This window comes from Dioscorea cayenensis, chromosome 15 (assembly GCF_009730915.1).
Source record: "Dioscorea cayenensis subsp. rotundata cultivar TDr96_F1 chromosome 15, TDr96_F1_v2_PseudoChromosome.rev07_lg8_w22 25.fasta, whole genome shotgun sequence".
Classification (NCBI taxonomy): Eukaryota; Viridiplantae; Streptophyta; class Magnoliopsida; order Dioscoreales; family Dioscoreaceae; genus Dioscorea; species Dioscorea cayenensis.
This window is the reverse complement of record NC_052485.1, coordinates 7,851,609-7,875,883: the sequence shown is the minus strand read 5'-3', so window position 1 is coordinate 7,875,883 and position 24,275 is coordinate 7,851,609. Positions and strand designations below refer to the sequence as shown.

Genomic DNA, 24,275 nt, shown 5'->3' with positions numbered 1-24,275 from the left:
TTATTGAATTTCAAATTTTAATCAAAATTAAATTTAGAATTACAAAAGCTCATAAAATTCATAATTTAAAACTACAAATATACCCAATAAAAATCATATTTATGTGTACACCCTCAAACCACCAATATTTATGTATCTCAAATTCAAGGAGTTTTTAACTATATAATCTACTCGAAATGTGATATAATACCAAAAAGCAAAAGTAATATGTTTATTTTGTTTTATTTACTTTTTTTTTACATATACGAAAAAAAAATGTATGTTTGTTTATTATGATATAAAGAAAGACTATTATTTAATTTATTTCCCCAATTCTCTAAAAAAAAATAATTAAAAGAAAAAAAAAGAGTAGCACTGTAGCAGAACAACATATACCAAACAGACAGATGCCAAACACATCATGTGCAAAGATCCAATCCCATGGGTTGTAATAGGCCGGGCCCCATATGGGCCCGGGGCCCACAAGCTCACATGGGCTACTATCAATACTGGGCCCCTCCTTCCAAAGAATCCACGCTGCCCTGACCCAATTGGTCGGCAATGCCTGCCTCCTTTTAGACAAGCACCACACCATTCCCTTGTCCCCTCCTTCATAGACCAACCTTATTGTCCTTGTCCCCACCACCCTCTCTTTCCATTAATTCCATTAACAATGCATTCTATTTCATTGCATGCACATCCAACTACTCTCTATAAAACTACTCCAACCTCCATCACAACCACAACAACACACTTAACTTTGGTTTTCAGACATAACATAGCAGAGAAAAGAGAAATATAGAGATATACAATAATAGCAATGGAAGGTAGAACAAGCAGCTTTGAAACTGACCTTGATAATTTGAAGGCAACAGAGTTGAGATTAGGATTGCCGGGGACAGAAAAGCCAATGAAGAATAACCGAGGCAGCAAACGGACGCTGGCCGATGAGGAGAGGTCGGAGACAAACTCGGCAGAGAGTGGGCTTGAAACTGCACCACCTGTGGCCAAGTAAGTTGTTTGATATATTATAGATAAATAGAATAATTGTGTGTGTGTGTGTGTGTGTGTGTTTGTCAAAAGAATTTATAGAGATTGAACGGTGTTGTTTGTTTTTGCATGGCAGGGCACAAGTAGTAGGATGGCCACCTATTAGATCTTATAGGAAGAACAGTTTTCAAGCCAAAAAGGAAGAGAGTGAGGGTGCTGGAATATATGTGAAAGTTAGCATGGATGGAGCTCCTTACTTGAGAAAGATAGACCTACAGTTGTATAATGGGTACAAGGAGCTTGTGGTGGCATTGGAAGGCATGTTCAAGTGCTTCTCTCTAGGTAAATAACATAACTATAACATGTATTATTATTATTATTGTTATTATTATTATCAAGATGAGTAAGAAATGACAAGGTTTTTAATACAGGTGAGCTTTCTGGGATGGAAGGACACAGTGGATCTGAATATGCAGTTACTTATGAGGATAAAGATGGAGATTGGATGTTGGTTGGAGATGTTCCATGGGGGTGAGTGTCTATATATATATATATATATATATATGATGTAAAATGGGTTTAAGGATTTGAAGTAGTGGAAATTGAGATGCTAAGTCTTACCTCTTGTGGTTATGTGTAGGATGTTCATCTCTTCTTGCAAGAGACTGAGGATAATGAAAGGATCTGAAGCAAGAGGACTTGGTGCAAGTTCATGAGCGTTACTGCATGCAGTTCTATATCTGCACAGAATTTGTTACAGATATGGAGAAAAGTGATGCTTGAGCTCACCAAATTCATAAAAGATGGAATTATATGTCATCATCATTATCATCATCATCATCATCATCATCATCATCAAGGAACAGAAATCAACAGAAAAAATAAAGCAAAAAAAAGGAAAGAGAGAAAAGTCTGCGTTTAGATAGTGTTTTCCTTTTTTCTTATGTTAGGTTTCTTTCAGAGCATGTTATTTCCCATCTTTTTTCTTTTTTTTTTTGTCTTTTTTCTTTTTTATGTTAACACTTTCATCCAAGACTGAAAGCTGGATATAAGACACATAGAACACATGTTTTTTACCTGCAATTGTACAGAGTTCTATCTTCTTTTCTATTTTTTTCTATTTATCTGATTTCTGATCAAATTTAAAAAATTTGAGATCATAAAACTTGGATGTATATGTAGAACAAAGGAATCAGATGAACCAGAAGCCCATTCAAATAACTTGTTTAATAATCATATAATCACATGATGTACAAGAATGAAATTAATTTCACTGAATCAATCAGTCCTGACCATGAATAACTAATTGTAATAAATAAAAGCATGAACACCTCCTTGTTGGATGAACTGGCCCAAAGAACATGAAAGTTATCAAAAGAGATTACTGAGATTTCTAGCATGTAGATCCATGCATGTTAAAAATTAAAGCAGACAGGTTTGATCATCAACTTATATATAGGGTGACAAAGCTAGATAACTGTTGTTTCATATTTCACATTACTCTCTGCAATGTAGAGTCTAAAATTAAAGAAGAGAAAGAGGTCAGACAATGCACATGTGATATTGCACATGAATGAAGTTTCAGAGAAAAAAAGAGATAAGAAAGCATCCAATGCTGATGTAGAAGAGTTCAAACCTGTCAACTTTGGTGGTTGGATATTGTGCAGTAATAAATCCTCTAGACTTGTATAATCCTAAAGATAGAATCAGGACCACATACAGTTCATCAGTATAAATGAGTAGATGCATCAACAAAGACATCCTACTAATTCTGAACCATCTTACAAGTAAATATTTGAAAAGTCATGGTGAGTGTAGTTGAATACATTAGATCAATTGATCGTATACTTCATTTGATGTACTTGGAGACAATTGTATGCATTTTACACCTATCCATAACAGTCTTGTCTAGTAAGGAAAGTTTTTCACTTTTGTACTAATTTTCCTAGCAAGTGGGTGAGGCCATGCATTGATGAGAACAGCAAATGAGTAGTGGGTCAGCACCTCTCTAACTGCCCCTATGGCACTCAAAAAGACATTTCACCAGAGGAACAATTTCAATCAGAATATGATACAAGAAGGCCGTGTTGAAATGTTTGATAACCATGCATTATTGTGTGGTTTTCATCCATGCTCACACTTAATTTGATTAAGATCTATTGATGGACAACATATCTAATTCTAGTTGTTATTTGTTCTCATTAAAGATGCTGAAGTTACATTGTCAGTGTTATGGCTTCTTGTTAATTTGACATCTCCTTTGCAAATGAACAGCCATTTTTTCATTTCTTTACATTGCATTGTCAAAGTTTAAGGTCATGTACCTCTATATTTATGAAAACTAGAAGAAGGATCAAGTGGCACTATATAAAAATGATACTGATTTTCAAAGCAAGTACTAGCATTTATGAAGGGACTCTAGAAACTAAGTCACAACAAGAAAGTTTCTTCATTATATCATCAATAGAGCAGTATATAATCTCTGTACAAGTCTCAAAATAAACTTTCATATAAAGAAATAGAAGCGTCAAACTAAATTGAGAAAATAAAATATTCAGAGAAAAATAGATCTATACACTATGAAGTTCCCAAGAAGCATCATCATATAAAAGTTTCTCAGAAAGTCTCTTACCAGGCTATTATTTAAGGCAGAGAGAGAGAGAGAGAGACAATGAAAAACATAAATTAATTTTGATTGGTGAATTGAAAAAGACTGTCCCAAGTTTAGGAAGCATGTTAGAAGTTCTTGCTTTTTTTCAAGTCAGGAAAGGTGTGATTGCCAACTCTGACTTGTGGAAAAAGATAGAGAGGACTGATGAAGAATCAAACATTTCCTAAATGACAAGAATTACAGGACTTTTACAGACATAATCTAGAAAAGCATGGAAATTTTCCAAAGATATGAATTTTTCTTGCATAATTGCTAGAGCACCTTTAAAGTTGAGAGACATCTGGAGTTTTTCTATCAGCCATGTATATCAGACAAGACTTCAGGCCAAGCCTCAGCAAAAGACTCACATCTTCATAATCTGCATATTATAGATACACTAGCTAGTTAGGAGAAACAAGTTTCTTTCTACTCCGCAAATGAGAAGAGCAATAGATACGATATTTCTTACTCCGCAAATGAGAAGAGCAATAGATGGCCAAACTATAAATGAAATAACATCAAGAATTTCCTCAAACTATTGGAACGAAGAGTATCATCTTACCAGTCTCCTAATTCTGTTTCGCAATTACTGAAAACTAAACAACAGCCACATGCATTATCTTGCTGTTGCAAGAAAACGCTAAACTGAAAGAATTGTTTCTTTGTTATAACTGTGCACATCCTCAAAGAACTAAAGGTTAAGCAGAGGCTTTATGTTGGTAGATGACCATGGCATCTTGCAAAAGGGAATATCAACAAAAACTTGCTGTTTTAAATTCAATATACGCTGCAGAGTTGAACAATACAGAGTATACAAAAAGTAGCATAAAACAAAAGGAACTGGATCATATCAGGCCAAAAACTACAACTTTCCAGCTAGAGCCTCAAAACAATAATTTTCATAGCATATCTTGATCAAACCAAACAAAATTGGCATCTAGCAAGGTATATTGACTTCTAGCATCAACACCGTAATGCTAGAAGGAAGAAAAATCATCTGCATGCATGAAAGAAACAGCAGAGCTTGATCCATTGGGTTGAAGCGAGCCCATCCTCGTATCCAGTATAGCCAGCTGAGACTTCACCCATGGTGGGTTGTACTTGCCTTCAATCCACAAAGCTTCGCCGGTGTCTTTGTGCTTAAAATCAGGAGCCTTTGGATTTCTCTGGAACAATACATACAATTAATGCCTCATACTCCATATGTATAAGATTGACATAGGTTTTCTTCTTATTAGCATGCTGAGAGGAACCATTAGTTTTGACTAGATTAACAATAAATACAAATGATTTCATAAGAAAGAAAATTGAGTGAAGAAAATTAATAAACGATACATGTTCTTCACAAAATTAGCCATGGCACTAAGGCCATACGACTATGCACCCAAATATGCTTGTGATTAGAATAAAGATAGTCAAGAAACCTTGTTTGTCCTGTTATCCCACCAGTCAACTGGATTGGCAAAGAAAGCTTGCCAGAGCTGCTCCATAGAGCCAGAATTATTACTGACAAGACTTGCAGGTTTGACACCTACAAGATTGAAGAAGAAAGAGAATAATGACATTGAAATAGCATCATCAAAGGAAGAACTCTTCCATTCTTTCAGTTACAAAAACAAATATGAGTGTACTGTTGGAAAGTTTGTGATTTAGTCATTATCGAATGGGTTTGTGAATTGTTTCATTAGGTTACACACATTAGATAAAATTTCACTCGAGGTTTGTTATAAAATTTTATCAGCCTTCTCGGTAAATGTTGGCCTATTTACTACAAAGGAAGTGTGTCCAAACAACTCTATGGAGGCTTCAAAGAATTCAACATGCTTATTATATTTTAAATGCTCTTCAAGCTCCATAAGCAAGGTAAGTACACTTTGTACCTTCTAACTTTATATTTCCCACATTACAATGGAACTCTTACCAATACATAAGAAAATAGGTCTTCCATATTTTCTTTTACTGTCATCTCACCGTCACTTAATAATTTTAGTCCAAAAATAAATCTGGCTGCAAGAAGTCCGAGGGATCATGGTTTTTTAAATTGTTTGAGGCGTATGCATTGAGGCGTGCAACAAAGCGAAGGGCAAGGGCAAGGCCAAGGCCTCAAAGTGCATGCCTTCAATCAACTAATTGAGGCTTAAACGTCATTAAAAAAAGCGCACGCACTGAGGTGGTGCGCATCAGTGCGTGTGAGACTTAAGCCTCAAAAAAACCAATCTTCAACTACAACTAACTCTTCTTTAATAAATGATAAATAATATTCTTTAATAGAAAAAATTAAGAGAAATAAGAGTGAAATATATATTTTTTAATTGATGAAAAACAAAATATTTTTTAAGATAAGTTTTAACTTACAAATAAGATGAGTTACAATTTTATTAATTTCTGAAAACAAAACAAAAAAGTAATTATTTTATAAATAAAATAATATATTTTAATAAGATAAGGCCTCTCATTTTCAACAAAAAAGATTCTTTCAAAAAGGAAGCAGGAGCACAAAAAAGAACTATACACATAAATTTACATGTTTAAAAAGAAATTAATTAATTATATATTTTTTAAACTATTCACACATATACCTCCCAAGATGAATAAATTCTATATTTTCCTAAATTTTAATTACCGGAAAACAAAAAATATTTACTTTACAAATGAAAAAATAATGTTCTTTAATAGGAAATACGTTAAGAGAAATAAAGAGGCTACTTCTGAAAATAGTGTTTTTGGAAAACAATATATTTTTCAAATTTTTTGATTGCCGAAAAACAAAAATATTTATTAAGATTAATAATATTCTTTAATTGAGGCTTACTAGGGACGGCAACGGGTTGGGTTGAGTGCGGGTTTTGCCATACCCGTACCCGCACCCGCTACCCTGCCCCCATACCCGAACCCGAACCCGAACCCAAACCAAATGGGTTTTCAAAACCCTAACCCACACCGGCACCCGACAAGGAATCGGGTACCCCGCTGGGATACCCGCCCCGCCATGACCCTATTTAAAAAAATTTAAAATGAAATTAAAATACCAAGTACAAATTAAAAATGCCAATCCAAAATCATAGTTTTTTTGTTTGAATGAACACCATAGAGTAGGAATTGAAAATAGACATTCAAAGCAACACAAAATAGACAAATTCAACACAAAATAGACATTCAAAGTAAATAGAATAAGAACAAGAACAATTTGCTCTATAGAACAAGAATGAAATTTAAACATGTCTTCATGGTCTCAATGTCACAATCTAACGCATAGAACATTCAAAGTAGGAATTGAAAATAGACATTCAAAGTCAACCCAAATTGAATATATATAATTGAGTATATTTGTTAATTGCATTTCGGGTTCGGGTTCAGGTTCGGGTACGGATATTAGGATTCCCATACCCGCACCCGCACCCGCTTTGTATTAGTCGGTTTTACCCGAACCCGACCCGAAACCTGGTCAAACTTGGTTTTCCCCTTCAAACTCGGGTCAGGTCAGGTCGGATTTGGGTATTATTGCCATCCCTAAGACTTACGCCTCACCTCACGGTTGAGAAGCGCCTCAACACAAGCCTTGGGTTTTTAAAAACCTTGCGAGCGATAAAAATAAAAATAAAAATAAAAATAAAAGGTTAAATCTTTGGTGAAGAAAACCATCAGTCCTCCATTGAAGGGGTACAACATTTACCAGGAACAATGTTGCAAATGTAGTCATCGTCCTAATTCTTGAAGATAAGATCTTTCCATGCCTAAAAAGTTGGTAGCCTAAATTTATCTATATGCCAATTATATATACTCTGTTGTTTGATCAAGCCAACAAAGTTTGCTGATTCGTATTTTAGCATTGGCCACGCTAGATGGACTACCAACTCACTTGCCTTAAATTGATTGACATGCCTTCTGTATCACGCCCATCCAACTATGATGACGATAAGCATAACAAGTTCCAACACAGGCATTTCATCTGTGTCAAGTGAAATTCCCTCTGGTTTGTGTAGTGAGTTACTAGCATTCTCGTTGGTGCTGAATTAATAGAGGACCGTTGGAAAACCCTGGGAAGTAACTCTTTACATATACAATTCTAATTCCATCACTAATGATATCCATGAGGTTCACCAGATAAGCAAGGAAACTTCTATAAGAATTTAAGGTAAAGAAAATTATAAAGAAATTTTAGGTATTATGAACTTAATCTGCATTTGATACCTTGGACACCAGGATCATCCACTCCTACAGAGAAGGATATGCATATGAGAAAAACAAACTACAAAGAAGAATGATCTGATGAAAACCGAGCCTTATTTTCTAGATCAAAAAGCTAAGGCAAATTTATTTCAAGGACCCAAAATATGCACCTAGAAAATTAAATCATCAACATTTCCAAAAGAAATGGCTCGAAAGCATGCCTAAATCCACCAAAGAGGAGAAAATTTTGAAAGCATCCCATTCATGTGGGAAAAGCTTCCATGAAGGAATACTGAATATCTAAGAGTATATACTTCTTCAGCCCCAAATGCATTTGAAAGATTTTTCTTGTTGAGCATTTGCCTGCTCACCTCCATGAAAATTTCGTTATTCCTTTCTGCAATACAATTTTGTTGTAGAGTGTGTGTAACTATCAATTGTCACTCCAAGCCAATATCTTCATATAATTTCTAGAATTCTTTAGAGTTATACTCTCCACCTAAGACACTTTTCAACACCTTCATGTGATGAAGCATTGAAATTTTTTGAACATTATCTATTTCTATTAAGAAAACATCCAACTTATACTCATGAAACACACCCAAGCCATCTGAGAATAATCATCTATGAATGTAATGAAGTACTTGTTTCCACCATGAGAGGGTGTCTAAGCCTACATGCATAAGCGTGAACAAGTTCCAATAGTGAAATAGCCTTCCAAACCTTTTTCTTTTGGAAAAGAGTCACAATGTTTTTTTGCCAAGTGTTCATACTTCACAAACATCATGCACTTCTTGAATTGGAGGGAAATAACACAATATGTTGTTTTGTTGTAGATATTTTAGACTACGAAAATTCAAAGCTTAAAGCTCTAGTGCTATATCCAAGTGTCATCTTCAACTTGCATCTTTAATGCCATAGCGCTTCCATATTGGAAAGTGAGTGGAAAATTTCTGCTCTCTCCATTCGGATATTGGTGATGACTAGCTTTATTTATCTATTTATTTCCTTTGTCATTAATCTTATGTGTGCTATGGAGATGAATTGGGTAACCATGGTTAACCAGTTGCCCAATACTCGCTTGATTTGGTCAGAGTTTAGAACAAGTAAGACATTTTGCATGAATTTTCTACAATTCTTTGTCTCAAGGGCTATTGTGCCTTTATCCTTTGCTTAGACAAGTGAGCTATTTTTCATCTTTACTTAATAGTTAGATGCATCAATCTCAATGAAGATATCTTGATTGCCAATTATAAAGTTGTTACAACCACTATCAAAATAACATACATCATTTTCTTACTCAAAAGCCGCTTAATGAGCATAGCCATGTTAGCATCTCCATCACCTTTCTTTCCCAAGAAAAGTTTGTTAGTTGTTTAGTGTTGTACCGGTTTCATTTTAAAGACGGCTAAATCTTTTGCGATATTAAGGCTTGTCTTTGTCCCAAGAATCTTTGTCAATATGACCACTTTTAAATAGGGAACATGTAAGTTGAAGTGACATCAATATGATTTATTGTATTTCTACCTCTTCGTCTTGCCTGTCTTCCACCTCTTCCACCTCTAGAATATTTGCCTCTACTTTGATCATGAATTAAAGATTCTCTTTAAATGTTATTTTGTGATGTGATTAAGCTCAAATTGAAAGGCACTTTCGAAAGATTTATTTATTTATTTATTGGAATCCTTAATCACTGCTAATGAGGCTTAAGAGAACCCAATAACTCATGAACTCTCAAAGTAGTTAAATCTTTTGATTCTTCAGTTACAACAACAATTGGATCATATTTTTCAGGTAAGGTAATCATAATTTTTTTTTTCCTACCATTCTTTTGATATTAATTTTTTCACCAAGAGTCCCCTTTTGGTTTACTAACTCCATAAATTAAAAAAAGTAATCATACGTGCTTTTTTGTTCTCTCATCTTCGTATCTTCAAAGTCTATACTAAGTGATTAACATTTGTTTATTGCCTTGGAACTCCTTTTGAAATACGTTCTATACTCCTTTTGGCTTTGGTAGCTCCAATGATTCTTGGAAAAATCTTCTATGACTCCTTGTTATACAAAGAAAAGAGTCCTAGCAACTTTCTATATATCATGCTTTAATTTTTCTTAATGGAGTTAAGGGTTCTTCAAAACCATCTTCTACAAAATCCCAAATTTCTTGAGATAGAAATAAGGCCTTCATCTTGATACTCCAATAATTAAAGCTTTCTCCATCAAGAGGGTAGTTGGGTGCTCATACCATAAATACTTGAACTTGGCATGTTAATCTCCTTCTTTGATCTCCAATGATCTTCTTGAGGAGTTGTCTTCCTCCCTTTTTCTTTTATTAGCACCCATTTGATGATAACCTTTGAAGTTTTGGTACCCTTTTGAATGGAATTAGAAGGTCCGAACTCTAACCAAGAAGCAAATATTTCAAGAGAAAGACAAATAGAAGAGAGAAAGACAATAACAGAGATGAAGAAGCTCCATTAGTTTCTTCTTCTATCTGCTCCAGATACTTTCATCCCTTACAAATCACTTCTTTATATAATTCTTAAATGACACATGTGTAATGTAAAAGTCATAATTTAAGATCCCAAAAAGTCTTAAGTTTAATGCTAGTTACACTAATGCATGTTAATTAAATCTTAGTGCACATTTGAACTCTACACTATAATTCAAACTGCAGCATCAAGCCAAGCCATTATTTTCAACATGCCTGGGAAAGAGAAAAACCAAATTAACATTTTTGTAGACCTGTAGTCTGAAGAAAACACATCCAACATGTGCAAAGGCACATGTTTTTTATTATTTTGATCCCTAAGTATGTGAAATTAGGTTATAAATGAATCTTCGAGAAGTCATAACCATGAGGTTCAATAAAAGGTTCAAAACAAATAAGTAGCTAAAGGTTGCAAACAAAGAGGATGGAAATACTATATTGACATTTTGCTTTTGGGAGAAAGTTCTGTAGTTTGTACTTTTAATTGGTTAATATAACACCTAAGTAATAGCTAGTGCCATATGAACCCAATCATAAAACATATTACCCTTAAATGATTATGAATATCACCCTTCTAAATCCAATCTAGAAGAGGTTTGCGGTGAACTAGTAAACCCTTGACATATGTTTTAATATGTCTCTAAGATGCTTTACAAGGAAATCAAACCCAATAAAAAGCTGAAACTGGTGGACTATTTAGAAACTAGTCTTTGCAATCGTCTTATTGGGCCTATTCCTAAGGGAGGAGCTGAAAATTTGCACTATTACTTTCACATTATGTTCACTTGTCCTTTCTATTTGGCAACAAAGTAAAAATGGGTCAGTTAAATACACTCGCCAGTACACATCAAGGAAGGGTCAAACTAATGCAAATGTTAAATCTTAGAGGAACAAATGTGTCCGATGCCAATAATTGGAGGAAACATTTTCTCTTGCCAATGCCTATTTGTGCTATTTGCCAATAAAAAAATCCATCAAATCACCTGAAATCATAGAGTTCATCCCTGGTTCATACAAAGGTATTGGCGGGAAGTTCCTCTCAACAAAATTCAGCTGCTGTACCACAATCTGGAAAAATAAGGACCAAGATTTTATACTGAATCACCCATGAAGGAGCAAGAAATGTGTGAACCTACTAGAAAACACAAGAGAGGACAAAAAATAAACCTTGTAATAAACCTGCCGGTCTTTCTCATCATCTCCTTCAACAGTGTCTGAAACAAGCCGCCCAGAAACATATACCTGTTGACCCTTCTCCACATGTTGAAAAGCTACATGTGCCAGCTCATCCCAGAATGTCAGACTGATCCTGCAACAGAAACAGATCATCATGATGAGTTCAAAAATAGAGAAGGAGATAAACAAGAAGCACCAAAAAGGTAACTAAAAAATTTTTGACTAACAGGTAGAACCATAAACTGACTTAAGATGATGTTTAAGTTTCTCTTTCATAGATAATTAGATATACATGCATTTCAGACGAAAGCAGTTCATCCAATGAAAACATATCATCTCATCGATCATCTTCTCAAAATCGGCCCACTAGAACAGAATTGAAGACTTTATTTCAAACCATATGAACTGAAGCAAACTACTAATGAACTAGTAGTATAGTGAGAAACGTTCATCCGAAGTTCTTCAGCTTGCAATCTGACACCAATTTTGTAGTATCTATTTCTAACATTCCTGAAGACCAAATGTTGTTCAGATTACACTCCAATGCAGATCACAATGACGCTCATCGTAGTGTCAACATAAACACTATCTTCATGTAATTGAATTAAAAACTCATATAACATTATCGGAATACTTTCTTACACTCCACTTGCCTCTAGTAATATAGCTCAGCTGGTAGAGCTCCACTCTTGCAATTGGGTCATTGCGATTACATGTTGGATGTCTAATTGTCCAGGTGGTAATGATAGTATCTTGCACCTGAACCGGTGGCTCTTCTTTTGTTCCCTCTTTGTATTGTGCTCTTATAGATTTTTATGTGACTTCAAACTTAAAATGTTGCTATCTTTTGCCAAATGTTCTATGTTAACTCCATTATAGTGTAATACAACCACCAAATTGGTAATATTTTTCACTAAACCAAATCAGGTAAGAATTCCAAATAAACAAACTACAAAAGAGAAGCAATACGTCGAACAACTCATCTACAAGCAAAGAAAGCAACAAACCCCATCCCCAGTCAGCTAAAAACAAAAAGAAAGGGGCTAACCAGGTGGTATCGGTGGCGGACTTCCTTACGGCAAGGCGCGTCCAAGCGAGAACCTTGCCACTGCTGAGGTGCTTAATCTGGACGGGAGCCCCAACAATCCCAATCAAATGGACGGAATTGGCGAGGTCCTTACTCCAAGGGACCTCCTGTGGCCGCGGGTACACAACACGCTCGTGCTCATAGTCTCCGCCGTGGGGGGTCGAACACCTTATGGACCTCCGCCGGCGAGCGGACGAGGAGGGGATAACGAGGGAGGAGAAGATGGCACTAGGATTGGAACTAGGGTTTGGGAGCCTGAAAAAAGGTAATGGAGAAAGAGAGGGTTTTGGAAGGAGATGGGCTTGGCATTGGGAGAGCGTCGGAAGCGCCATTGGAGCTCTGAAGCGTGTTTTGTGGAAGCTCTGAAGAGTTATACGTAGCCTAACCTTGGATTGTTTTAATATTACCCCACAGTAAACCTCATAATTTTGTTGTAGGGTAGAGGGGTTTATATGTAATTATAAATTTGCTTTTATGCATGATGGAGGTTCCTTAAGGAGGCTGTTTTATGGAATATTTTGCCTAGAAAAAGATAATCGCATTTTCAAGCAATGTATCTTCCACTGATCTTAATTATTATCAAAATTATTCATATATTTAGATCTTGGTCATATGCAACTTACGATTCAAAAAGGGATAAATTAAGGAAATGATATCTATTATAAATCCACCCTCGACTTCCTATGTGCATCTCTTCCAATGTGAAGACGAGTTTTTGAGTGCTAAGCCTTCAAATTCCCCAAAGTGTGACTCTGAGTGACAGTCCCTCAGAGTGACTGAAAGATTGACCTTACATATGTCATCACGACATCACCTTGAAACTGTCGGCATCCTTTTCACTTTTGTCTCTTAAAGAAGGGGAAATATATTAGAAGTAACTTTTTCAAGGAATAATGAAGGGAGCAAGGAAGAAAAGGAAAAACATTGTGTAATAGATCTAATTCTCTAATATAATTCCCAAGTAATATCAATACAATCACTAGATCAACATAACTTAACAGCATAAGATTCTATTCACCAATAGAGATAAGAGTTCATCCACCTAGACGTGGCCATTTTGAACCGAAACCGTGGAACCGAACCCGAAAGTAACCGCTAAAAACCGGGAACCGAACCGGAAAACCAGAATCAGTCCTAAAAGCCGGAACCCGGAACCTTCATATAAGGTTCGGTTCCGGGTTTCAAAAATTTAAAAACTGTGGAACCGCGGTTCCAACCGTGATTCCATATGCTGCTCAACCGTAGCTCCACATACTGGTTCAACCAAAAGGTTCAAAAACAAAAGTTCATATTATATTATATAAATATAATATGAATAATGTCATACTATATAAATAAAGTCATTTATGATTAGGTTTTTTTATTTTGTTAATATCATTAATTAGTAATTAATTAAGTAATTGCATGTTTAAAGATATTTTAAATAATTAATTAAAGATATTAACCAAATTGATTATTGATTAGGTCTGATTCTAAATTCTTGATTAGCCGATTAGGTCTGATTTGTGACATTCAGTCCAAACTTATATGTCTTGTCTATGCGAAACTTTTATTACTCATGCAAGAGGATAAGTTATAATTAATTGATTATGCCACAAATTATTAGTTACAAATTAAATATGGATTTATTAAAAACAATTTAATTAACGAGAAGTACTTAAATATTCAATTCTTTAGTAGATTTCCATATTATTTTTTTATAATTTAATATAAAAAAACAAAGACTAGACTTTTATATATCTTCCGTTTTTGAAACTTACAAAAATTAACGTAGTTCATATTAAATTATATTTATTTTATATAAATGAAAAATATCTTGAGTAAAAATGCTCTCATGTAAAAACATTTGAATCATTAAAAAAATATATAAATAAATAAAATAAAAATAAACATGAATATATATGTGTATATATATCAATTTGCCTGATTTTGTTGATCATTTAAAGATATATATATATATATATATATATATTCCAATATATAGATAAAACTCCCAAGATTTTTCAATTTGTAAACTATGCAACTTATATAAGTATACTAGAAATCAAAAAGGAAAAGGAAATAAAAACAATTCCTAAAGAAAAACAAATAACATACATGAACATTAAAAAAATAATAACAACAAAAATAAATAAAACATTGAAACCTTTGGGTATACTGGTATACGTACTAACTTAACCTACTATCTTATATTAGTATTAAATTAATTCTTGTATTTTTGTGTTAATTAATTTCAATTATTGAATTATTGAATTATTTAGTTAAAAAAAAAACCGAACCGTATGAACCGTCAAACCGGAACCGTTGAACCAAACCGCCGAATCGGAACCGAAAACCGAACCGGAACCGAACCGCCAAGAACCTTGCCTAGGGCGGTTCGGTTCCGGTCAAGCTCTGAACCGAACCGGCGGTTCGAGAACTCGAATCGCGCGGTTCTCGAACCGTGGCCATGTCTACATCCACCCAATACTCAGTGAATTAATAAGAGACAATGGAGAAAATAATCTTCATGTCTAGTAGCAAACAATTAACAAGATAAATGCATATACTTCCCTTAGGGAAGAGATCCGCATCTCTGCTTCACCTCCTAGCTTCACAACTAGGCTTCCAAGTTCCATATCCTTTTCCTCCCCTCCTTTCCTCTTGCAACCCCATTTTTATATAACCCCTCCTTCAAGTCATAACAAAATCCTTGTACTAGAGTTTCTATCTCTTTCTCCTATTACTCAGGTGCCTGCCCTCACTCACTTACACGTGATTTGACTGGTATCCTCCCTTTGGTGATGATTTGTCCATATGTTTAGCCTTAACACCTTCTCCTTCGTTTATTTTTATTAGAGTTCAGCCTTCAATGATGATCTTTCCATGTGTCCCTCCGGTGAATTGTCAATGAGCTTTGTCTTGACTACCAACCATGTTAAGGAAATGCAATATTTTCCCACCCATCAAAAGAGACCTTGTCCTTGAGATTAAGGTGATGGAATTGTTGTACTAACTGAAGGAGATCTTTCCAAGTAGACAATACTTCCTATTTAACAAACACTACATTGGTTGTTGTGCAAGATCTGCCAATATTGTAACAAATACTTAGGTTGAATCACAGGGCCACATTCATTTGTAATCAATGTTAATGGCACCTTGGAGCTAGTAAGATTACCATAACACTTCGTCAGTAGAGAAGTAGAGAGGCATGGAACAGAGGGTGTATTTTAGACTTAGAGGGAAGTAAAAGCGTATAGTCGACAGGCCCAAGCTTCTGTACAATTTGGAATGGTCCGAAGTCTTTCATGCTCAATTTGTAGTTTCGGTGGAGTGAATAAAGAACCACCGATATGGTTAAAGCTTGACAAACATCTAATCACCAATTATATTAAAATGTCAATGTACTTTGTATTAGCAAAGTGTTTCATACACTCCTTGGCATGGGAAATGTTGAGTTTGAGCTGTTGCAAAACCAAATCTCTTTGTTGTAGTAAGGTAGAAACTAATGGAGTATAATTTTCATTAAAGTCATATGTTAGCACCTTGGGGTCAAGGCCATAGACAACCTTAAAAGGAGTTATTCCCATGCTAGTATGTAGTGTCATGTTGTAGTAATACTTGGCCTATGGTAGCAACTCCACCCACTTACTTGGATCAACGTTGGTATTGTTCCAAGCATTTGTTTAAAGCCTTCATTTGCCCATCAAACTGGGAGTGATAGGCTGAAGACATGGCTAACATAGAAGCCATAATGTGGAACAAGTGCTACCATAAGTAACTTGTAAAAGTTCTATCTCAATCACTATCAATCATTTTGGGTACTCCATGGAGCTTGGCAACATGTTGTATGAAGGCCTTAGTTACAGTTGAGGTAGTAAAGTCTGTTTTGAGGGGAATTTAATGCCCATATTTGGAAAGATAGTTGATGACTACATAGATAACTAAATATCCTTCTGAATTAGGTAAACCTAATATGAAGTCCATCCAAATGTCTTCCCATATTTATTGTAGCAGTGCCAGGAGCTACAATAGTCTTCTTGGGTGGGTGTTACCTATTGATAGGTAAGACAACATTTGACATATTGGTGACAACTATACGCATTCCTAGTGATAATAAAACTATTGAGCTATCTGAATATATGTGAGCCAGTGCTTGCATGTCCACACAAGTATGATTCATGAAACTCATACAATAGCTGCTCCCATAATTGAGAGCTATTAGGAATGACACTCTTTCCATTACACCGAAGAAGATCATGTTTCCAAGTAAATTTTGTATTCTCCCTTTCATGTTTTGAAACGCTTGATAATCTGAGCATGAAAAGGATCATGTTTCTTTAGAAGTTCGATTTAAGGAATGAGAAGGCAATAAGATTGTGAAGTAGCTAAAGATAAGCAACAAATAAGGTGTCTGCAACAATATTATCTTTAGGCCTATATTCAATACTAAAATCATAACCCTAACAACTGGTTTTTGTATAGCTTAAGTACGAAGGCGTCGAAGTGTCTGTTAGTTTGTGCTAATGATAAATTTATTACCAACCAAGTAATGTATGAATTTAATGACAGCATCTATAATGTGATATAATTCTCGAATATAGATTTTTTGCATGCTATCAGACATCCTCTTTGAGTGATAAGCAATCGGGTAATGTTGTTTGATGAGTACAACTCTAATCCCCGAGCTTGATGCATCAATCAGATAATGAACGGTTGTGAAAAGTTTGGTAATTTCAGGATGGTATGGTAGTTATTGCATGTTTGAGAGCCATGAATGCCTTGTTTACCTGAGGATTTCATTCAAAGTTATCCTTTTATAAAAATCTCTAGAAGGTTTGGCCACTTAAGCATAGTGCCTGATAAAACATCTATAGTAGCCACTTAAGCCCCAAACCCCACATAGCTGATAAAAAGTCCATTTGTACACCCTTAGAAGAGACAATGTGGCATAGATATTCTACTTCAGTGAGTCCAAAGGAACATTTAGAGAATTTAGCAAATAATTGATGGCTTTGCAGTGTTAACAAGGATGTCTCTAAATCATATAAATGTCCTATATCACTGTAAACTAATTAGAATATTTGATGATAGCTTGGAGAAATACATAGCTTCATCATGCAACTCATCGAGCAGTTCATCTACTATAGGAATAGGGGAAGCCCTTCATAATTACAATATTGAGAGCAATATAATCTATAAAGAACCTCTAAGTTCTATCTTTCTTATTAACTAAGAAAACCAGTGAGAAAAAGGGACTTATACTTGGTTTAATTAAGCCGTCTTACATCATTTGTGAAACCATCTTTTTGATGTCAGCTTTTTGGCTATAAGGGTACCAATAAGCTTTGACCTTAACTAAAGTAGAGTAATAAGCTAATAGAATTTTGTGATCACAAGATCGAGATGGAGGTAGTCCACTGGGCAATAAAAATATATACTAATATTTGTGAAGTAATTTCTGAAGGCTCAAAGGCATCGAAATAGGAAGAATAAATGGAATTTCTAAGGAGCTTACTGAAGATGTTGTTACTTGTTTAGGTAACAATTGTTAGTGACAGAGTGAAGAAGGAATGAACAACCTTAATAGAGTATAAACAATGTAGTTGGTGAAGGAAAGTACAATCAGGGTTATTGTGACTGTTTCCTTTTAGTGTGATAAAATAACCATCTTAATAGAATTGAATGATTAGCTTGCTATAATAAGTAATGTGGGGTCCCAAGGTAGCCAACCAAGATGTGCCTAGAATGATTTCAGTTCTCGTTGTAAGCAAGAGATATGCAAGAAAATGAAGCTAATGGTTTTGTACCTTGATTTGTATGTTTTCAATGATACCTTATGCTTGGAGAATTTGACCGTTGCCTACTAATACCTGTAATGATTAAGCCGGTATGATATCTAAATTCAAGAATTTTACCAGACAAGTTTAGATAAAGTTATCATTCCCTCAATCCAAAAGTATATGTACTGGGTAGCCATTCAACAGTCCTATGAAACATATGGTACCTGAAGCTAAGGTGTTTTCCATGGCGTTTAAGGATAGACTGTGAAACTATTCTTCTACTTGTTGTAAGGGATAAGGATCAAGTAGAAACTTAGTTGCCAGTGACTATTGTTCATCCCATTGGAGCAATAACAATCACCTATTGATACACTTATGAAGTGGAGAATACTTCCCATCACTGGTAAAGTAAAAGCTAGTAAGAGCTAGCTAAAGAGAAGTGACAAAGACCGAAAGTGCTAAAATACTCTTAGGAAGAAGAACTTTAGCAAGTAGCACAGCTTGAGGAGTCACTTTTGTGGATGTAATGATGTTTGGATTGAATGAATTTCTGATGATAGTTCTGACAGGAGGATAATACTTCTCTTAAAAAAGCTTCATTGATGTAAAATTTATAGTAAGAGAATCCAATTGCCATAGAATCACATTACATTGTATGTCAAGCTTGACTCTAATAATAATTAATAAGATAAATGCATATACTTCTCATAGAAAAGAGATCCACAGCTTAGCTTCACATCCTAGCTTCGTAGCCAGGCCTCCAAGTTTCCAAATCCTTTTGTTAGTTCAAGAGGGGTAGTAGTGTGGTAATTTGCACTCAATTACTCATGTAATGTAAGTTCACACACTCAATGTAAAATCAAACATGCAAGAGAAAGATGACACACGAATTGGATACCCAGTTCAGCACACCTTGCCTACATTTGGGGAGCCGAGCTCGGAGATAAACAATCCACTAAAAGAGGTGAAAAACAATAAGTACAACTCTCACACTCACCCTCACAAAGGTAAAGAATAATCCTCTCTAGATTGCCTGATGCCCACTCTCACTCACCCTTACCCAAGGAACTCTCTCCGGTGGCACATCCTAAATCTCAGAGCAGGGTCTCTTATATAGACATCTCTACATCCCAAATATAGCGCCTTTTCTTTTAGAATCTACGCAGCTTCCTAACTTAGAAAACTTGCAAAGTTAGACGTTGCAACTCCTATTGTAACCGAACTTGTAACACGACCCACCTACTAGTCCTGACTGAGTTCTAGCTTCCGTTGCAACGTGACCTTGTGATGCCCTCAATCCTCCCAACTGTGCCAGTCCAAGTTAATGCAGTCAACTTCTCCCGAGCTCTCACTGCCAGCAACTAGCTTGTCTCCTCATATCTTATCAGCAAGTCCCTCTTCCTAGGGTTGCACCCACCAAGGCAAAAAACCATCTCACCAAAGATAGTCTCCAAAGATCTTCAAAATTTTTTTTTCCAAACTTGATCTCCATTCATCCAAGTTTGGTCTACACAATCTTCAAACTTGATCTTCACTCATCCAAATTTGGTCTTCAATATCTTCTTACTAAACTTGATCTTCTTTCATCCAAGTTTAGCTCTTTAATATCTTCCAAGCATGATCTTCATTCCTCCAAGCTTGGGCTTCAATCATCTCCAAATATATGATGTTGCCAAAAGTAGCTTTGTCCTTGAAATAGCTCCGCCCATATTTAGGTTTCATTTGAATCTAAATAAATCTTTAGTGAGAGGTAGAGTTACCAAAGATAGATTTTATCATCTTGGATCTTACCAAAGATAGATTAAATCATAATCTTAGATTTTATCTTTATAGCTTTCTTATCAAGAGAGATCCTTTCACCTTAATGTTCCTTGCCAAAAATACTGCCTCCAATAATAGCCTTCATGTTTTCATTTATTCTTTGACTTCATAAGGTTAGGATCTTGCTTGCTTGCTCTTGAAGTTGCAACCCACTTACCTAATATAGCTTCTCTAAATATAAGTTTGATCTCACCAATTTTTTGTGACCATAGATATCATTCCGTCTTCAAATAGATCTCTTTTCCAAGATAGTTGTATAGATATTTTCCACATGCCTTTTGCTTGCTCCTCAAGAGAGATCTTCCAAGGTTGATGCTATTATCAAAGATAGCTCAAATAGGTTTTCTCCACTTGGTTCCTTGAGAGAGATCCTCCAAATATAATCTCTTACTAAAGATAGCTCCACATAGTTTCTTGATAGATCCTCCAAACATAACACTAACCATGGTCTTCTAGTCTTCAAGACACATTATCATCCTTTGCCAAGTCATCTTGCCATGTCACTAGGCATGCCACATCACCTTGATTCGCCATGACATTATTGTTGCCACGCCATCTTGACTAGGTGTTAAATGATGCCAATTATGGAGCTCCAACTCTAACAATCCTTTTTCTCCCCTTCCCTTCCTCTCACTACCCCCTTTATGTATAACCCTTATTTCAATTCATGATGAAATTCTTGTACCAGAGATTATCTCTTTCTCCTATTACTCACCTGCCTTCCTCACTCACCAACATGTGATTCGATTGGCGCCCTTCCTATAGTGCTACTTCGTCCACGTGTCTAGCTCTTAACACTTTCTCCAAAAACAAGAGTTCATCCACCTAATACTCAACAAATTAACAAGAGATAGAAATAATCCTCAAGTCTAGTAGTAAATAATTAACAAGATAAATGCATAGATCTGCAGCTCGGTTTCACCTCCTAGCTTGTACCCAAGCCTCCAAGTTTCGAAATCTTTTTCCTTTCCTTCCTTTCCTCTCACTACACCTTTTTTAGATAACACCTCCTTCAGTTCAAAATTTTATATAACACCTCCTTCAATTCATAATGAAATTATTATACTAGAGATTCTTTGTCTCTTATTACTCATGAAGCTCCACTCACTCACTTGCATCTGATTTGATTGGCGGCCTTCTTTTGGTGCTAATTCATCCACATGTTTAAAGCTTAACACCTCCTTTTTTGCCTGTTTTGATTAGAGCTCAGCCTTTGATAATGTTTCTTCCACGTGGACCTTCGTTGAATCATCAATGAGCTTTGGCTTGACTACCATCCTTTAAGAAAATAAAACACATTGGTCCAGTCTCAGGTTGGTCCCTCTAAGTAGGTCAGGTTGCCCCTTCAATCCCTTTATTACAATTTGGCCGCAAGAAGTCCCTCTATTTTTCAGTCAAGCAAGTCCAGTCTAGAGCTTAACAGACGTTGGTCTTGCTGTCCAAAAGTGCTGACGTAGTTTTCTTTATCATTAAAATAGTATTAACCAAATCTAAAAATGCCATGTCAACACCCTTACTAACACCTGATATTAAGCATTTCAGATCCAAATCCAAACCGAGACTGAATCCGATAAGCTTAATCCCTAATCTTCCCTTCGTCCCCTCCACTCGTCCCCTTACTCCCTCCTCTCCTCCATGGAGAAAACCACCCCTAGACCTACCTTCTTTTTACAATACATTCTACTGATCAACATTGCCCGAAGTCGAGCTTCACCTCCTTGGGTCGGAGAACGACATCCTCCACAGTAAGGTCCTCGTCAACCCTAGTCCCACCTGATTGAAGGTCTTTTGAGAATCTCAAACTACAAGAATGAAAGTGAGACCTTTGCGAAGGTATTTACAAAGTAAAAGCTGGGAAATAAACTTCTTTGCCTATAAACCCCCTTGTGAAGAGGGCAAGCAATCATTAATTAGTTGGCTTTAAGTTGGTCTTTATTTTTTAATATGATTTCATTGAAGTGTGGTGCTTGAAATGTAATGCAGAAGCTTTTGTACCTATGCCATTTGTTAGTCTTAGTATTGCCAAAGATGGAGAGCTGTCCAATATTTTGTATGTTGTAATTGTGCAGAAATCATTGTTAATTGCATTGTAATTGTCTAAATTGATATTCTGTTCAATTTTGGTTTTCCTTAAGTGTAGATTTCATAATTTATTTCTAATCCATGACAATATCATGGTGGATAGAATGCAAAGTAAATTTCAAATGTTATTAATGTAAATTTGACAGTATGGTACACTACACAAACATACATGTTGTCTAACATGTCATAATTTTGTCTAGGGTGGCAGGACCACTATACTCCCTCTATTCCAATTTGTCATACATTCATGGTATGTTGATTAACATTTAGTTATCTATGACATAACTGAAGAAAGTATGATCCTTAAAAAGAACATTTCAGAGTGAGTGAGAGCATGGCAAACATGATTTTCTTCTTCTAACTTTTATGTTAGTTAAAAAATGGTATTTGTATACATAATTCTTCTAGAATTAGGGCTTTTAAAGCCTTTGTAGAGAGCACTAGGGGTTCTGAAAACTATATAGAAGGTACTATAGTCTTTTGCTGATTTCATAACTGTTGATAGATTCTGATTTGTGGTGTGATGAAGCATTATGCCTTTTTGCCATATGCTTTTGTTCATGTTGAATTGTTTCTACAATCAATTTTCTTTGTAGCATAGTATTGAGGAATTACTTGTGTATAGAATCGAGGAACTTCGAATTATTTCTTTTGCAGCATAGCATGGCTGGTTGTAGTGTATACACTGTTAAATACAATCATGGAGGGTCTTTGATAAGAGGAAGTATGGTTAAATATGATGGTGGGAGGATGGATGAGTATGAGGTTGATCCCGATAAGATATGTTACTGGGATTTTCTAGGGGATATCAAAGGATTGGGTTATGATATTGAGAAAACAGTGAACTTTTTCTATGTGGAAGAGGAGAAGGTACTAAAATGCATAAATGATGATGTTAGCATTCTGGGTTTGGCCAAGCTAATAAGGAAAAATGGCACAAAAAATGTGTATGTTGAGACAAATGGCATCAATCATGATAAATCATTACCAGGCTATTTATTATCTACTTCTGACAGAGCTGAAGATGGAATTGTGGGTAAGTTTAATATTAAAGAAGCTATTAATTTGGATGTTGTTGAAGATAATAAGAGTGTCAGTGACAGTGAATCAAGCAATGATGATGAAGCGTTACTTGTGGATGTCCCTTTCATAGATGACAACACAAATGTTGATGAAGAAATAAAAGAGGCAAGGGATAAGGTCCAACAATATATTCAGTCAAAGAAGAAAATACAGAAGAAAGATGAAAATGTTGCTGGAATTGATGCAGGAAATGGAGATGAAAGGGACAACATTGATGTTGAAGATAAAGCAATCACTGTTAGAGTTGTCATGGATAATGATAAAGTAGCTAGTTACGAAAGTGAATATTTGGATTCATCATATCCTAGTTCATATGAAGCTACAAGTGAAGGACTCAGCTGATGATGACACAAAACGTCACAGGTCCAGCATCAAGTTTTATGATCCTAATGTTCCTTTGGAGGATTTCTCCTTAAATCTTAGGTTTAAGACTTTGAAAATTTTTAAGGATGAACTTTTTGAATTCTCAACAAGGCAGGGGTTTGAATTTAAGTTTATTAAGAATAATTCATTATAAGTAAGGGCATGTTGTGCTGCGAAAGGATTCACTTGGCTAATCTTGTGTTCTTGGTGTAGTGGAAAGAAAATGTTTGTGGTGTAGCATTATATATCAAGCCACTCATGCCTCCTTGGATGCTTAAAGAATAGAAGGGTGACAGCTCTAGTGATTGCTAAGAGATTTGGTGAGACAATTACCGCCATGCCTTTCATTAAACCTAGACATTTGAGGGCAATGGTTAGAAAGGAAATGGGGGTCTTTGTGACTAATAAGGTGTGCAGAAATGCTCGGAGGCTGGTCATACAAAATATTGAAGAACAACTCAAGGATGATTTCAAGGACATTAACAATTAAGCATTAGAATTGAAGTCAACAAATCCAGGAAGTAGTGTGCATGTTGTATCTAAAAGATTAAACCAGAATTCTTTACCTGTTTTCCAGTAGATATACATTTTCTTGATAGCTACTAAAGAAGGATTCATTAG

At 35.5% G+C, this 24,275-nt stretch overlaps 2 protein-coding genes across 2 annotated transcripts; one reads left to right on the top strand and one right to left on the bottom strand.

Moving 5' to 3' along the window:
• The first annotated feature begins 708 nt into the window (after nucleotides 1-708).
• On the top strand, nucleotides 709-2,052 carry LOC120277418 (auxin-induced protein 22D-like). The gene is made up of 4 exons (XM_039284263.1): nucleotides 709-990; nucleotides 1,106-1,311; nucleotides 1,401-1,500; nucleotides 1,610-2,052. The coding sequence occupies exons 1-4, from the start codon at nucleotides 800-802 to the stop codon at nucleotides 1,683-1,685; spliced, it is 573 nt and encodes a 190-aa protein (XP_039140197.1). The 5' UTR covers nucleotides 709-799; the 3' UTR covers nucleotides 1,686-2,052.
• Nucleotides 2,053-4,369: 2,317 nt separating this feature from the next.
• Nucleotides 4,370-13,019, bottom strand: LOC120277417 (protein OSB2, chloroplastic-like). Its single transcript, XM_039284262.1, has 5 exons — nucleotides 12,505-13,019; nucleotides 11,448-11,589; nucleotides 11,264-11,348; nucleotides 5,044-5,150; nucleotides 4,370-4,785 (listed from the first exon to the last, which is right to left on the bottom strand). The coding sequence occupies exons 1-5, from the start codon at nucleotides 12,873-12,875 to the stop codon at nucleotides 4,597-4,599; spliced, it is 894 nt and encodes a 297-aa protein (XP_039140196.1). The 5' UTR covers nucleotides 12,876-13,019; the 3' UTR covers nucleotides 4,370-4,596.
• Nucleotides 13,020-24,275: the final 11,256 nt, after the last annotated feature.

What these genes read in the sequence shown, in the direction of transcription:
- LOC120277418 (XM_039284263.1), top strand. Translation starts at nt 800, where the DNA reads ATGGAAGGTAGAACAAGCAGCTTTGAAACTGACCTTGATAATTTGAAG. An exon ending in GTTCAAGTGCTTCTCTCTAG is followed by an intron (nt 1,312 to 1,400) that starts GTAAATAACATA and finishes TTTTTAATACAG; the next exon opens with GTGAGCTTTCTGGGATGGAA. An exon ending in GTTGGAGATGTTCCATGGGG is followed by an intron (nt 1,501 to 1,609) that starts GTGAGTGTCTAT and finishes GGTTATGTGTAG; the next exon opens with GATGTTCATCTCTTCTTGCA.
- LOC120277417 (XM_039284262.1), bottom strand. Translation starts at nt 12,875, where the DNA reads ATGGCGCTTCCGACGCTCTCCCAATGCCAAGCCCATCTCCTTCCAAAA. An exon ending in TCCGCCACCGATACCACCTG is followed by an intron (nt 11,590 to 12,504) that starts GTTAGCCCCTTT and finishes TTTCTGTTGCAG; the next exon opens with GATCAGTCTGACATTCTGGG. An exon ending in GATGAACTCTATGATTTCAG is followed by an intron (nt 5,151 to 11,263) that starts GTGATTTGATGG and finishes TCAATCTTGTAG; the next exon opens with GTGTCAAACCTGCAAGTCTT.